Source organism: Pecten maximus, chromosome 10 (assembly GCF_902652985.1).
Source record: "Pecten maximus chromosome 10, xPecMax1.1, whole genome shotgun sequence".
In the NCBI taxonomy this organism is placed as follows: domain Eukaryota; kingdom Metazoa; phylum Mollusca; class Bivalvia; order Pectinida; family Pectinidae; genus Pecten; species Pecten maximus.
The window spans coordinates 24,256,405-24,274,100 of record NC_047024.1 but is presented as its reverse complement, the minus strand read 5'-3'; the positions used below and the strand labels follow the sequence as shown (position 1 = coordinate 24,274,100).

General features: G+C 33.2%; 1 protein-coding gene across 4 annotated transcripts in view; it reads right to left on the bottom strand.

The window, feature by feature from the left end:
* Nucleotides 1–978: 978 nt before the first annotated feature.
* Nucleotides 979–17,696, bottom strand: part of LOC117335676 (rab11 family-interacting protein 1-like) — a 30,784-nt gene continuing 14,066 nt past the window's right edge. For 2 of the 4 annotated variants that reach the window (XM_033895832.1, XM_033895833.1), the window contains 4 exons: nucleotides 16,151–16,220; nucleotides 15,039–15,842; nucleotides 13,485–13,624; nucleotides 979–12,616 (listed from right to left, as the gene is read on the bottom strand). In XM_033895832.1, the coding sequence (XP_033751723.1) occupies nucleotides 12,467–12,616; nucleotides 13,485–13,624; nucleotides 15,039–15,842; nucleotides 16,151–16,220 (1,164 nt within the window). In that variant the 3' untranslated portion in view covers nucleotides 979–12,466. The remainder of the gene's footprint in view (nucleotides 12,617–13,484; nucleotides 13,625–15,038; nucleotides 15,843–16,150; nucleotides 16,221–17,696) is intronic. The other 2 variants (XR_004534477.1, XR_004534476.1) reach the window with 2 other exon arrangements.

The window sequence follows — 17,696 nt, the reverse complement described above, 5'->3', positions numbered from 1 at the left end:
GGTGCCCACCATTATCTATTGTTTAATAGATACATTGTATTTGTTTCATTACATACATATGTATATACAGCTTGATATAGCAATGTTTTTTTAAACATGCGAGTTAAAAGCTATCCCAGTTAAATATATAGAGGATATCTAACAGTGTCTTCAGTAATACCAAATATATTTCACTCGTGTGGCTAATATTTTGATATTTTTCACTCGTGCTGCGCAATCGTGAAAAATATCAAAATATTAGCCCCACTCGTGAAATATATTTGGTATTACTGAAGACACTGTTAGATATTCTGTTTATTACATTTTTTATCAACGAAAAACCTACCCCATATGCTAACTAGGCCTACAGTTCCCTAAAAAGGTAGATCCCCCTGTCCAGGTGCTGACATATATGTCGGGCTTTCTGATTGGTCAATTATTTTGGTATTTTCTAATCATTAATTTGATTGGTCAAATCAGCAAAAGTGATATTTTTCACTATTTTCACTAGTGGAAAATATCACTTTTATAAAATGGAAAATTTTTGATATTTCACAGGTAAAAATGTAATAAATTCATATTTCCATATTTCTAGAATGAAATGTCCAATTGTTTAGAGAAAACCACAATCCCCAGTGCTGTTCTTTCTGACATTTTCAGTGGTCCTTACTAGGACTTTCATTATAAAATCCTCTTTTGACTTGGGTTGGCTACTTTCTTTCGCGCTGCTTACAGCAGAACACTCAAGTCACGATTATTGTCATCCTAGCTATCTTGCTTCAAATGACAGGAAAAACAATATATATATACCTTAAGGGCTATGGAAACAATATGTGAACGAATTTTGATTTTGAACTAACTACTGGCAGTACGCTAGATCTCATTATGAACACAATCGGCACACTGCATACCGAAACACTCACTACACGGCCAGTAAAATTGTTGTCATTATAAGATAAGGAAAAATCAGAAAATATAAAACAAAAAACAAAAACTAAAGATGTTTGCAGATGAGTATTTTATTGTGGTATAAGTATGAATTTTCCAATTTCGAAACCAGCTTACACACATGATAACTTCTCAGTCATTTCCTCACAACGGATCTAGTGTATAACTTAAATCCAAGTAGAGTGACTGCAAACTATAACCAATTGTCTTGCAGAGTGATTACGCCATCAAGAGGTCTGGGGATTCATGATGAATTGTTTTAGAACAAAGCATCGACAACGATGCGAATCCCCTTGCACCAACAACGTATCACTAGTGTAAAAAAATATTATAGTCAGTGATCTCAACTATAACTCAAGTAGTTGAAACACATACTAGCTCAAAAGGTGATGGTTATGAGTAAATGGTTGAACATTCGTAAGTAATAAGAGGGAGAAACGTCGTCTGGCTACGTACTTAAGAATCTATCCCTGTATACAGTCTCGACGTTAGAATCTATCACAGTATCATCTCGCCATAGAGTCGGCGCTGTTTATTCTCCGAATCAGGATAATGAACGGAAATGAATGATAATTAACTTTGCTAAAGTAATTTACTGTCGATGGAATATATATATGACTAAAATCTTTTAACAAGACAAAAGAAAATACTGGAAAATGGCAGTACTTGGTGCACACAAATACACAGTTAACTTATTGAAAATATACAATTATTTCATGTTCGATCTAGTGGAATGATGTTCCTAATACTATCACACACTGACACGTTTTTAAATAAATAAACGTAAAATATAATTTGATTTAAATGTTCATGTTAAATACATGTTAAATCACATTTTTACTGCAATAAGTTTCAAGAACTGGAATGCACTTTCATAAATACAATTTGTTTCATTGTTCCAATCACTGATTACACTGGTATTGGTACAATATGTGTCATGAATAAATCGTACATGAACTTGTTGCTATTCAGTCAACTCAATATTCTAATGTGAAAATCTGAAAAACGCAAATGATAAATATACAATAAAAGAGGACATCATTACAAAAATAACAAAAACAAACAAAAATCAAAAATCGTCCAAATGAGCTTGTTGTCGGGAAAGGTAACCGTTATCTGAAACCGTTCATTTTGTCATACTAAAATACTCAGAAAAAATAATCACATTTTACTACAGTATTTAACCATTTCAAATACACAGCATGCATATTTCAAACATATTTGAATTTTGTGTCAAGACTTTGTACGTAAATGTTGCTTATATACGTAAATAACACGAGGACAAATATTTAGAACTTTTTGTGTCCCTCATCCGCGATACTACAGGTGTCCGGGATATGTCATGAAAAAATCAAGACTCAATCATCGACATATTGTCGATAAAACAAAATGCGAATTAATCTTTGGTGCAAATCAAACTAAACTAGAGGACACCATACTGTTAAATTTGCTTTTATCTTGGTTGTCGCTCCTCTGCAATCTTCAAAATAAACATATCAGCTTAGTCATTGGACGGTTTAATTTCCTGGAACCAATCAAATAGCTAGTCGTGTGCCTTCGGTTTTGCCATGACACATTCCGAGAGAGCAGAAAGCGAAAGTGAAAGTAACCCCTGGAGCATCGAAGACGAGTTTCGGCGAGTTTTCAATAGTCATATAAATATAATGCATAATTATGTAAATTATATACATTCCGTATCATCGAAGATAATTACTACCTATGTACTACTGTTGACAGTACAAGTTATTTTAATTCAGTGATAAAAAAATCCTACAAATAATGAATATATGAGTAAGTAGCACCAAACACATAATATTTAGCGGAGATGTTCTTTATATTACCAAATTATATCAAATATTAAAAAACAACAATATGAATATAAAACTGCATGAGAAAAATGAAGTATTTACATAATTATTACTTATTCCAGTCGTCCATAGTTTAAGTGATAACGATTATGCCAATGTATTTGTGAAACAATATCAAATCCCTGTTTAAACTTACTTTTGAAGAATATTTTCTCTTAGAAATTAATACACCAATATAACTCTAGTTACATACGGCGACGTCATTGTTAACGTTATGAGCTAATAACGTCATTTTTTTTTTTTTTTTTGAATGAAAAGTGCTTGTAAAAAGCAATATCAAATCATCTAGAAATTACTGAATATTTGTTATATGGATCATATTGGCTCTAGATATTATATTTCTTGTGTGACCGTTGATGATAACATCATTGTATAATATTTAGTTTTATCGCGGGTCAAACATCATTTGATATGACCTTTCAATAGAATAACTCATTCTAATTGATAATCTTGCCATATTGAAAAATGGGATTGTTTCAGCAAAAGCATCTGTGCTACCAATGCGAATAAAATATAGTTTGCACCAGAAAAAAAATTATTTAGAAAATAAATCTTTATGTCTTCAATGGAACATGACAACGTTAAGTTTCAACTTTTTATGATACTTTATCAAGGGAAATTTATTGCATGCTAAAAAGGACTGGGTAAAGTTTCAAAAGTGTACAAACGGCAAACCCTGTTTAATGTGTTACTGTAAGGAACAGGTAAAATAAAACAAAACAGTTGCCCGTCCAATCATCACGAAAAGGTTAAATCAAAACAAATGTTTTCTTATTCACAACCATATGTAGTATAAATATATATGAAAATATGTTTCCTTTTCCAGTTTCAAACGCATGTCAATAGCAAAAACTGGGACAGAGGAATAAGATTGTTTTTTTACAACTTTATATATAACTCTTAACCAGTCCATATCCATGAACTGAAAAGTAAATTGAATCAAATTATCAAAGGAATACTTTGTTTCATCAACAACATGCAACAGTGTATATCCATTAAATAGAAACTATAGGTCAGAAGTAAATGTATCTTGTGCATGTTTCCCGTTACAAACATAAAGACACATATATCTACAGTTCAGATGAAGTTAAGCACATATCTTCACCAAAATACGTGATATAACACACATATGTTGTTGCAATATAATATAAGTAGAACTTAACAGGATTAACTTTAGCCTTACTTCTCACTAATTCTCTATTTTGCAAACACTTAGAAAATATTCAATACGTTTTTGTACAAGATCATACTTGATCTGGAATCCGAAATATAAAGTAGTAGGCAAATAATGTGTAAAAGTACCATACCACTAATGATAACAATGCCTACAGGGGGAGAGAAATATACTAGATTACACAGAAACGCATATTCATTCCATGACGTACGAGTACAACCGGTGTTTCAATGAGGTCGATACGAGATTGTATCAACCTCGGAATGTCTCAAATGGGGGTATTGTCCGATATCACATTCGCTGTCCCCATCGGCTGCAAGCTTATCACTATGCAAGGTCATCACTATGCAAGCTTATCCCTATACTATGTTAATAACGGAGTGAAATTTGGGGAAGTAAATATGGTAGATCAGATTACCGACATCGGCGTTAGCTCATCATTGCAGATAGGCAAACTTAGCTAACCATTTCAGAAAGGAAAATGTAACTAATCATTTCAGATAGCAAACAAATCTAATTATTTCAGAAAGGAAAATTTAGCTCATCATTTCAGATAGGCTTGCTTACTTAGCTTATCATTTCAGAAAGGAAAACGTAGCTCATCATTCTAGATAGGCTTACTAAGCTTATCATTTTAGAAAAGAAATTTAGGTCGGAATTTCAGATAGACAGAGTTATTATCTTCGTATCAAATTCTTCAGTTTTGCATTGATAATTATAATCTATAATATATTTTCTAAATGAAAATAACATTTTCAACAGGGTCGTTTTAAGATATTAGATAAATTGATGATTCTGGCATTAGAATGAATTTCAACTGAAATTGAATCAGAACCGACAGAAAATTGGCAATTTCATTAAGTATCAAACCAGTACATTTCCTACAGACCACAAATAATCGTTTTTAATCAGTGGGATCAAACTTTTAACACATTAATAAGATATCAAAGAGCAATGCAATGTATCTCAAATTCTGGTCTTCTTCAGGAGAAAACATATGAAACATATTCATTGATTGCAAATCATGGAAAACTGCATTAACGTTGTCACACCGCTTTTTGAAATAGTTCATTAATACATTCATCATATATACATTCTTCAAACATAAAAATGCCCTGTCGATTAATATTCATATCAATGAAAATAGTTTAATCTGCTAAAATCACGAAATAATACAAATATATATAAAATAGGTATTTGATCACATTTCCTTCAAAAATCTTTCCTCACAATAGCATATTCAATGGCTGGAATCTGTTTTGCATACGCTTGGATTTATACCACGATTTGCATGCATAGATAAGATATACGTGTATAGATCCGTGCGAATTTATATAGTCAAAAACATCTATAGATGAATGAACATTTATACAGTCAAAATATACTGTAAACCATTAAAATATTAATGGCATGTTATATTTTGCTCTGTGTGTATTAACAACCTCAGCATGCCTTTATGAAATTAAAATTAAAATTTAAACTTCACTTTCTGCAAACAGCATTGCAGCTACATTTTTGTGCATGTACAAAATTGAATTCGTAAAAAAAATACAAAATAAAATTACGCTAGTTCGTAGAAAAAATTTCAAGCATAAAAAATATGTACATTGTTGTATATTACAATAATATCGTATCTCTAGATCTATTTCTAAGTGGAATGAATATCATTTAAAATTGTTCGATCGCATTATATTTCTAGCATAACCTTCCATATAGAGAAAACAAAATGTAATGAACACAAATTATTTCAGATCAAAAATGTAAGATCTAATGTACTAGACAAGTACGTATTTCACCCAAATTGCATTCTGTTAACGAACATCAAAAGGAATAATTGTCTTTAATCATTGTCTGAAAACATCGATGAAAACAAGCTGACACACATTTTATCAAAAGGATTGACAGAATTTAAATAAAAGGCAATAATTAGTAATTAATTTGGCAACTTTTCTCTTGTATAATTAAATAAGTTTTACTGTTTTATACCCCTGCATGTTGTGCACAAGCCAATTGCATAGGATAACAAAAAGGCAAGGAACAAGAATATCCATAATAATTCATATGAAGATTTGATAGTCTCTGAATTCTAATGCAAGACTTCGCCGTCTGGTTTATAGGAACAGGACCCAATTTCAAAAATATTCCTTAACAAAGATATTTCTTAAACTTTAAATTTCCCATTCCTTAAGCTCTGTAGTGCTTTCTATAAGATTTTTAAAATTAGTTCCAAGTTAAGGAATATCGATGTCAATGGGGCCAGAGGTATTCCAACTTTAAGTTGTTGTTTTTTTTTTTTTTTTTTAATTATCATTATTATTTATAAATGGACCTTTCTAAAAAAATAACTTTTGGGGTATTCAAAAATAGCAAAACTCGTCAATAATCATTCATAAATACATATGATAGACAAAATATTAATTTCCTTGTAGTACCACAAAAACACAAAACACGTCTATCAAATGTAATTTTTTCAGTCAACATTCTGATTGTGCGCGTGTTTGATGTACAAAACCTTGCGCTGGATGTGACTGTATCATTTTACATCTGGTGTGCTTTCAAATCAATCAAAAGCACAGGTTATTCTCATCAGATCTATCTTAAATACTAATTTTGATTCATGTAAGCAGTCATGTAAACATAATTATTTAACAAATATGTATTAACACTGGCTTCAGATAAAAACTGTTTATTATGCTATCGTTTTGAGAACAACTCCTTACAAGATGTTCACTTAATTCATCAGAATGTATAAGAACACTAACAAGCTCACGTTGTCTTTGCATTGATGAACTAGCTTATTATTGTCAAAGAAAAGGTTAAAATCTATATTTTGAGGAAAGTCCAAACAACGATAGTCGCTTTTTCGTAAACAGCAACAGTACAATTTGGTTGAAACCTATTATTCAGAAAGACACTCTTACGTGCAATTAGTAAATTTTACCTCTTTTACTACCTGAAAATTCCTAAAACAAAACCTAAGAACTCCTCAAACTAAACCCATAAATTCTTTAAATCATTTTGACTCTTGCTCTTTTGGTACCTATGAGCTTGGCATATCAGCTACTGTCTAGTTGTTAGATTTCACAGAGATAATATTTCGCACTTTTCCAGGAGGACCTAGTTCGCCGATATTAAATTTGGCGCACCTACGCGCCTTTTAACTATTCTGCAGTTAACACTTTTATACATCTGTTTTTACATGTATGCATAAATATCCGAGGGGTGTTTTTTGTGTTTTTTTCGCGCTTGTATTGAATGCCCGTGATTACACCCCCTCGAATATTGCCAAAAATATAAAACTTTCGGTTCAAGGCCAGACATTTCAATTTAATCTTTTGATCCCATCCCTCACCTGCCCATTCCTTTCTGTATACTGTAAATCACTTACATTTCTCGTGGTATTTACTTTTGCGTTAATACGCTAGCAGAATCAGTCGCGCATTTAAATCTCTCGCGGTTTTTTTCCACACAAATAACAAATCTAGTGACATACCCATTGATTCCGCATTATAACTGGCTTTCATAGTTTCACATAAATTTAAATGCTATCACGTGATTTGTGTGACACAATAGATTTGGAAAACCTCTACAGCAATGTTTGTGTTTGAAAGCTGTTAAAATAATTAAAATAACATAGTTTTATAAGAAACAAAATATTGACTTTACTGAATTACATAATATCCGGTAGGAAAACCGTCTAAGACGTTACGCTGGCACGACTAGCGTACACAAAGGAATTATTTATAACAAGCTACGAAACATGAAATCAAACACTGCACGAACGTGTCTGACCTTTTGATGACCTGCCATCTTACAGACATTGTGAATGGCGAGCTTTTAAGGTCTGTTAGTTATCTTTTAAACTACTCACCTCATTCTTCAAATACTTAATTTTCTGTACTATTGTGTGGGGGTCAACCTGTACTCGGAGAAACCTGTATTCAGGTCAATACAATCACAGCATGTCTCACGAAACTGTATCAAATGAGTTTTTAGGTATATTCCCATGATTTATTTTTCAACAAAATATGTCACCGATATAGGAACATGTATCTTATAGGTCATCATTCGTGAATAGAAAGTTATTTCTTGATCAGCGTTCCTAAACTCATGTATTCACGAATATATGAGAACGTTTTATCTATTTCACTTTTGATGTCCTTTATCATAATTAGCTACAGGCACCTTCAGGTCCTTTATCATAATTAGCTACAGGTACCTAGGTCCTTTATCATAATTAGCTACATGCACATAGGTCCTTTATCATAATTAGCTACATGCACATAGGTCCTTTATCATAATTAGCTACAGGCACCTAGGTCTTTATCATAATTAGTCACAGGTACCTAGGTCCTTTATCATAATTAGCTACAGGCACCTAGGTCCTTTATCATAATTAGCTACAGGCACCTAGGTCCTTTATCATAATTAGTTACAGGCACCTAGGTCCTTTATCATAATTAGCTACAGGCACCTAGGTCCTTTATCATAATTAGCTACAGGCACCTAGGTCCTTTATTATAATTAGCTACAGGCACCTAGGTCCTTTATCATAATTAGCTACAGGCGCCTAGGTCCTTTATCATAATTAGCCACAGGCACCTAGGTCCTTTATTATAATTAGCTACAGGCGCCTATATAGGTCCTTTATTATAATTAGCTACAGGCGCCTATATAGGTTCTTTATTATAATTAGCCACAGGTACCTAGGTCCTTTATCATAATTAGCTACAGGCACCTAGGTCCTTTATCATAATTAGCTACAGGCACCTAGGTCTTTATCATAATTAGCTACAGGCACCTAGGTCCTTTATCATAATTAGTTACAGGCACCTAGGTCCTTTATCATAATTAGCTACAGGCACCTAGGTCCTTTATCATAATTAGCCACAGGCACCTAGGTCCTTTATTATAATTAGCTACAGGCACCTAGGTCCTTTATCATAATTAGCTACAGGCCCCTAGGTCCTTTATTATAATTAGCTACAGGCGCCTAGGTCCTTTATCATAATTAGCTACATGCACATAGGTCCTTTATCATAATTAGCTACATACACATAGGTCCTTTATCATAATTAGCTACAGGCACCTAGGTCTTTATCATAATTAGCTACAGGCACCTAGGTCTTTATCATAATTAGCTACAGGCACCTAGGTCCTTTATCATAATTAGTTACAGGCACCTAGGTCCTTTATCATAATTAGCTACAGGCACCTAGGTCCTTTATCATAATTAGCCACAGGCACCTAGGTCCTTTATTATAATTAGCTACAGGCACCTAGGTCCTTTATCATAATTAGCTACAGGCCCCTAGGTCCTTTATTATAATTAGCTACAGGCGCCTAGGTCCTTTATCATAATTAGCTACATGCACATAGGTCCTTTATCATAATTAGCTACATACACATAGGTCCTTTATCATAATTAGCTACAGGCACCTAGGTCTTTATCATAATTAGCTACAGGTACCTAGGTCTTTATCATAATTAGCTACAGGTACCTAGGTCCTTTATCATAATTAGTTACAGGCCCCTAGGTCCTTTATCATAATTAACAACAGGCACCTAGGTCCTTTATTATAATTAGCTACATGCACCTAGGTCCTTTATCATAATTAGCTACAGGCCCCTAGGTCCTTTATTATAATTAGCTACAGGCACCTAGGTCCTTTATCATAATTAGCTACATGCACATATGTCCTTTATCATAATTAGCTACATACACATAGGTCCTTTATCATAATTAGCTACAGGCACCTAGGTCTTTATCATAATTAGCTACAGGCACCTAGGTCCTTTATCATAATTAGCTACAGGCACCTAGGTCCTTTATCATAATTAGCTACAGGCAACTTCAGGTCCTTTATCATAATTAGTTACAGGCACCTAGGTCCTTTATCATAATTAGTTACAGGCACCTAGGTCCTTTATCATAATTAGCTACATGCACATAGGTCCTTTATCATAATTAGCTACAGGCACCTAGGTCTTTATCATAATTAGCTACAGGTACCTAGGTCCTTTATCATAATTAGCTACAGGCACCTAGGTCTTTATCATAATTAGCTACAGGTACCTAGGTCCTTTATCATAATTAGCTACAGGCACCTAGGTCCTTTATCATAATTAGCTACATGCACATAGGTCCTTTATCATAATTAGCTACAGGCATCTAGGTCTTTATCATAATTAGCTACAGGTACCTAGGTCCTTTATCATAATTAGCTACAGGCACCTAGGTCCTTTATCATAATTAGCTACAGGCACCTAGGTCCTTTATCATAATTAGCCACAGGCACCTAGGTCCTTTATTATAATTAGCTACAGGCACCTAGGTCCTTTATCATAATTAGCCACAGGCACCTAGGTCCTTTATTATAATTAGCTACAGGCACCTATATAGGTCCTTTATTATAATTAGCTACAGGCTCCTATATAGGTTCTTTATTATAATTAGCCACAGGTACCTAGCTATATATATAGGTCCTTTATCATAATTAACAACAGGCACCTAGGTCCTTTATTATAATAAGTCACAGGCCCCTAGGTCCTTTATCATAATTAACAACAGGCACCTAGGTCCTTTATTATAATTAGCTACATGCACCTAGGTCCTTTATCATAATTAGCTACAGGCACCTAGGTCCTTTATTATAATTAGCTACAGGCGCCTAGGTCCTTTATCATAATTAGCTACAGGCACCTAGGTCCTTTATCGTGATAAGCAACAGGCACCTAGCTTAGTATTTTACGCAATCACTACAATTTGACTGAAGTATGTGCAGTAGTTTCAAATGAGACATTTTTCATTCAAAAGTCAATGAATACAATAACATTTTGACCAACCCTTAGCCCCCAAAATAACATTTTGACAAATCATTAGTCCCCAAAATGGCCAGCCAAGATCCTTCCAAAATTTTATCAAAACCTGCTTAATAGTTCATGAGGAGAAACTGTTTAATATAAAATTTGTTGGACGACAAACATAAAAAAGATGACAAATGAACCACAACCATGTAAGTTTTAAGTGAGCATGTTATGACAGCTTTCGATGGCACAGATAATTGATGTAAAGTTTCATTCTTATTTTCTGTCTAATAAAGATCACATATCAGTCACTCAAAGCCTTCTAAACACCTCTCACCAGATCTTTTAGCGTTAGCATTATGATGCATTTTGCGAAAAGAGTTCAGATCAATTCAAACACAGTTATACTGTAAAGGTGAAACATTATATATATAAAGATGTAACAAAATTTAATGTATTTTTCCAAAAGTTTTCACCTGAAAGGGTGAATTCAATTACATTTCACCTGAAAGGGTGAATTCAATTACAAAAGAAGTTTCATACTTTATAAATAGGAAATATATTCTCATTCATAAAATATGTATCAAAATATCTATCAAAGAACATATATTGATTCCATGATATAAATAAAACACATGAACACATCTGAAAAGAAGTGAGAAATCATTCCTTTAAAATGAAACAATCATCAAAGCGAATGAATATTATCTCTAATTAATACTATATCCATGGATGTTTTTGATTAATTTCAGATATGGATATAGAGGGCATTGCCCAGCATCCAGCATTTATCTAATCTTAACCTTAGAACTTTTCTATCAAATAATCCTAAATTATCTGGATATAAGATCTAGACCATACTTGGTAATAAGTCCAAGATACAGTTCAAAGAAATTGCTCAGGATTCCATCCCTAACTTTGAATACAGGTTCTTAACAAAAGATACTTAAGATTTCTATTATCAGTTCATCCCTAACTTTGAGTACGGGTTGGTTACAAATGATACTTAGGTTTCTATTATCAGTTCATCCCTAACTTTGAGTACAGGTTGGTTACAAACGATACTTAAGATTTCTATTATCAGTTCATCCCTAACTTTGAGTACGGGTTGGTTACAAATGATACTTAGGTTTCTATTATCAGTTCATCCCTAACTATGAGTACGGGTTGTTAATGAATGATACCTCAGTATTCTAGTATCAATCTATCACTAACTTTGAGTACAGGTTGTTAGCAAATGATACCACAGCATCATTATATATCGCTTGATCCTTTTATATGTGGAAGAAGTGAAATGGCACAAGCCGATCAAACTTGGTACTCCATACTGCTAGTTGTAAAATATAATGATTTCTGAACACTGAAATACTGAGGAAGGGGAAGTAACTCTAAATTAAGAAATGTTATGTAGAGCAACAAAAAGTTGTAACTGAACTAATTTTTCAAGTAAAATTTATATATTTTATAAAGTGGTCATCTTTACTTTCAAAAAAATTTTAAGCAAATTTTAAGCATAAACTACCAGGAACGATCAAAATTACTAAATTTCATAATTATAAGCCCACCCACAAATTTGAGTCAAACTTGACGTGTTGGCACCCTGGACAGGATTAATACAGTACTCTGTGTGTTATATACAGTGTCCACAATTAAAGTGGAAATAGATTTTCCAAGCTGGACTAGATTGAAATTATTTGAACCTATTTTTACACTGAAGAAGGCGAGGGTTAGTCTCCATTACTCTGACAAGCATGTTGTCTATGTAATCCTCCATATCCTTGACGTACTGGTCTTTACGGATCAGCTGGGCTTTGTGAGTGATCACCAGGTGAATCAGCTCCTGAATTATACAGAAAATATACCTGATATTACTATCATATTTAACCTTAAATATATACCCACCCCAAGTGTAAAACTTTAGTATTAAAGTTTGGGGAGGGTATATTTGTGAAGCACTTTTAGTTTACTACATGTATTTTAAAATTGATTATTCTACAAAAAATGAAAGGGCTTTTTTGGGGGGCAAAGGAATCTTTGCAGATTAATATAGTATCCTAGTGCATGCATGGACTTTATTCAGATAAATAAGACAGAAAAGCTGAATCTACTTATTCGTGAAGTTTTGTTATATTCTTGTGACAGTACTGGTGGACTTTATATACAGGTTTATATAAAATGGATTGTGATCTGTTACAGGTATATACTATGGACTTTATATACAGGTTTATGTGTAATGGAGTGTGTTATGGTACAGGTATATATACTGGTGGACCTTATATACAGGTTTATGTGTAATGGAGTGTGTTATTGTACAGGTATATACTGGTGGCCTTTCAATATACAGGTTCATGTGTAATGTAATTGAGTGTTATGGTACAAGTATATACTGGTGGCCTTTATATACAGGTTCATGTGTAATGGAGTGTTATGGTACAGGTATATACTGGTGGCCTTTATATACAGGTTCATGTGTAGTGGAGTATATGGTACAGGTATATACTGATGACATTTACGACAAATTTGACTGCATAAAGAAATATTTTCAACAATAATAGAGCAAATATATTTTCCTTGTATAATTATATTTCTGTAAAAGGTATTGAATCAAATATGACTGACAATTTGTCAGAATCCCCCTCAAACATTAAAAAAAAACTTAAAGTGAAGAATGTTGGTTACATTTAACTTTTTTTTCTTTATCTACTTGCCTCCTTTGTCATATTCTTATAGACTGCTATAAGGTCATCTGGGAGTATGGTAAACTCTCGTGATAATTGAGGTCGAAGGTCAGCTAACGAGTCATCATTACGACGGTGGGGTAATCCTTGTACAGTATATCTTCTACCTCCTGTAAAATGGATAATAAATATAATAAGAAATAAATTCTATTCTTAATTTTCAGTTTCAGACAGACATTTTCAGAACATGAAATCTAAATCATTTTCAATAATCTTACGTATTTCATCCTAAAAATGTTTTCATGGGGTATGTACTTCAGGTAAGTGCAAGTGAATAGAATTTGGAGTTGATTCGACCAAAAGCACACATAACACCAAAATGCATTGTCATTTGTCTGATGAAGGTGACTGTAAAACGTCATGCTCTAATCAGACACCAGTTGTGATATACATGTATACCAAAGTCTATTTGCACTAATTAAACAAGTAAAAAACTGTTTGTTGATATACTGTACAAGATTTTGTGATGAGATGTTACTCTGCAACAAAATGATTGAGTTTAAGTTATATAACCAAAAACTCTCCTGAAAGTTTGTGAAGGTTTTAACCAAAAGCAATTATACTGAATTGAATCAGAAACAGTAAACATTTCCTTCAAACACACTTTCGTTTTTTACTGGTAAAATCCAAATTTGACTTTCTGTTATCATGATTATATGACACTAAACTACCTAGCTATTTCTAAATTTTCTAAAAAAACAGTTGATTAAAGAACTTTAAAATGTATTATGGTGAAACATAATGAATGCTGGGTGACCTTGACCCTGACCCCAAAAACCCTGAAACTCGCACTTGATCTGTAACTATATGTATACATGTACTCATAACTGAAGTTACATACCAACTTTCACCAACCACTATATACCTTGAAGCATAGCTGAGTAAAGTGCAGAAAACTGAGTGGACAGAGTATGGCAAACTTTAAGTCCTCCCATTTTCACATGATGGTGATCATGGTGGAGGAGTCCAGGGTGTTTCAGAAGAATGCATATATACATGTATACATATAGAATTATATACAAGAGGATTACCGCATTTATTCTTAAAATATAAGCTTTCTCCCCTAGTATCAAAGTTGAGTATGAAAGTTTGAGGAGAGCTTATTTGTGAACCAATCATATTTTGAAATTGGTGTTTAATCCGCAAAAATGAAGAGGGACTTAACTTGTGGGAAAGGGTTTATTTATGGATAACTATGGTACTAAATACCACTCACTTAACAAAGTTTGGAGTACAATGATTCCAAATACTCATCTTTAAGGCAGAAATGTGAAAAATTAAAAAAATTAAAATTATCAAAGTAAATTGTAAAGATATTCCAAGTCAACTTTCGATGTGGCTTATTGTTGCACCTCAAGATACATTCAAATAATGTCAGTTTGCTTACATGTTCCAAGTTGTGTCTTCAACACAATTTGATTACAACTAGCATTTTACAAGTACAAGAACAACATTAACCTGCATGTGTTAATAAAATATTATACTGAACACATGCAGGGCCAAGTTTAATTTGAAATGGTATACCTTGTTTATATAACTGGCGAAGTCTATCTCTCTTTGCTCTTTTTCTCACTCCTTCCTGTTTTTCCGGAGAATTATCAAATGAAAACTGTTGTATTGGGGTGATCTTGCGCCGATTTTGGGCCAATTTTGCTGACTCTTGCTCTCCATTAACCAAATCATTTTCTGTCGTTTCTTGCGCCTCGATTGTAGATTCTGAACTAGCATCATCGTCATTACCGTTATGATAAACTGGTTCCGTACTTGATTCCGGAAAAGATGTTTCAGTCAGTGCTTTTCCTTCATTGCTGTTATTTCTGCTCAAGGGTGGAGGCTCCTTTAAAACTTCCGATTTATTTCCTTGACTAGAATTACTTCCTTTGGAGTCCGATCTTGGCCTACTTTCAGACCTCACTTTAGATTCTGGCTTCCGCCTCACAATAGGAAGTGCAATTTCTTTTACACTTCCTTCTGAATCGGAATCTGATGAATGTCGTTCATCAGAAACATATTCTTTAGCACTCTTACGACTTTGACGTCTGCTCCTATTTACCTTCTCATCTTCTGACGAATCAGAATCATTTTTTTGCATGGTTTTGTAGACCTCACGCTCTTTGCGGAACATGGATTCTAAATATCCAGGCTGTGAGGATACTGGAGTGTCAAGGTCATCCACTGATTTGGTCACCACGGCAACACCATTTTCATTGTCCATGGAATAGCGTTTTCCCCGGGGGTGGGGAAGAGTCTGTGTACCCCAGTAGGAGGGTGGTAATGACTGGCGATTTCCCGGTCGGTTATACCTACTGCTTCCAATGTCTGCTTCAACTGTCAAAATATGTATCATAAATTGTTATATTCCTGTACAGAATGAATTCTACAGAAATTTGTTTCAACAGGGAAGAGTGAGCTACAAAAAACTAGAATACATTGGCACAAAATGAATGCCTTCTCACTTTATTTCAAACCCCATAAATGGTCCCTCAAAAATTCTATATTGCACCTACAATTAAAGAAAGAAGGACAAATTGGCAGACAGAATCAGGGTAAAACGGTATTCTCCCACATACGCGTAAGTTGTAAGGAGTTCTGAAAATATCAACCTTTGCAAAGACAAATGATTTGAAATCAACTACCTGGAGATTGATCCTGTTCACGCTGTCGGTCAAGGACCATACTTCGACTTCTGTGCATGATGTTCTCCGCCTGCAGTCAGTCACATGATAGATTAATATCTCGTCAATAAAAATAAAAAGTCAAAGGTAACCTGCTTCAATCTTTAAACATAACATGCATGAATCACTAACCCACAAATCGTCGTAATTATGTGTCAATGAAAAATCTTGCTGTATTTTTATTAACAAAAATGTCCAGAACCGAATTTACTCAAAATATTTTCCATCTTGGTGTAAATAACACCTGGCAGTCGTAAGGACAGAAATTCACAAGATACAAAATGCAGAGAAGCATTCAAAACAGGATTGAGTTAAAACAAAGCAAGAAAATTCTGCTTTTTTATACAATGAAAATGGATTCAACTTTCACCTACCAAACCATCTTTTAAAGTGTTAATTTCTTCTTCAGAATTTATAGATACTAATCTAAGTACAATTGTGCTGGTTTTTAAAATCCTGGTCATTATAAATATGTAGCTATTCTGTTTGTGTATATGCAGGAGTTACCCTTAGTACAAGAATTTAAAGGAAGTGCACATATATGCACAGGGACTTGTCACTAATTCCCAGACCATAGGTACACATACATGTACATATATTTTATATTATCTAATCCATTATATACTGTGGGTTGGGAAGTTGTGACAAGTCCCTGTGCTGTGATGCATAGTACTTTTTTATATACCAGCTACATATGAATGTCAAATAACCATTTCCTAATACCAATAAACCGTTATGTCTGTAATGATGTATTATTGAAGAGATGAGGGCACTGTGCTCACACTAAGCTCACACTGAGCTCACACTGAGCCTTAAGCTAAAGAGATTTGGTGGGGGGTTTTTAATGCAGATTTTAATCAGAAGCCAAGATATTGAATTTGACAATAATTTTTTTTCATAATAAAATACTTCTAACAATTTATTAAATCAAATATAAATAAATGTTTATAGTATATATTAATATCAATTTAACTTACAAACATTTAAAAGATAAACTTTTACTATTATAGTAACTATAAAATCTGAATGTATTGAAAATCAAAATACTGTATTGCAAAGAATATATCAAATCAGACTTTGTGCAGACAAAAACTAAATATATGTACTGTGTATACAAAATTTCCATTCAAAATGCTGAAATACAACATAGCACTATTTTTAGCATAGAGAAATGATACAAACAAAACAAAATTGCCACACATACCATAATTAAAAGCAGATAGTATTAGTCTATTAGCCAAGAGAAAAGAGTAAAATGTTTTAATTAAATGAAAATATCAAACAATGCCACTAATTTTAGGCTAGCAAGACAAGCTAAATTAGCCAATCACCAGAATATAACTACATTAACTCCATAATGAATTATGATAAGTAATTAACTGCCTTTGTTTGAAGACAATTTCATCTTGTTGTTAGAAATTTAATCGATATAAAGAAATATACCAATATGCTTGCATTATATTATAATTTTTTAATGTTTTATTTAAAAAAAACCCATTAATAATAA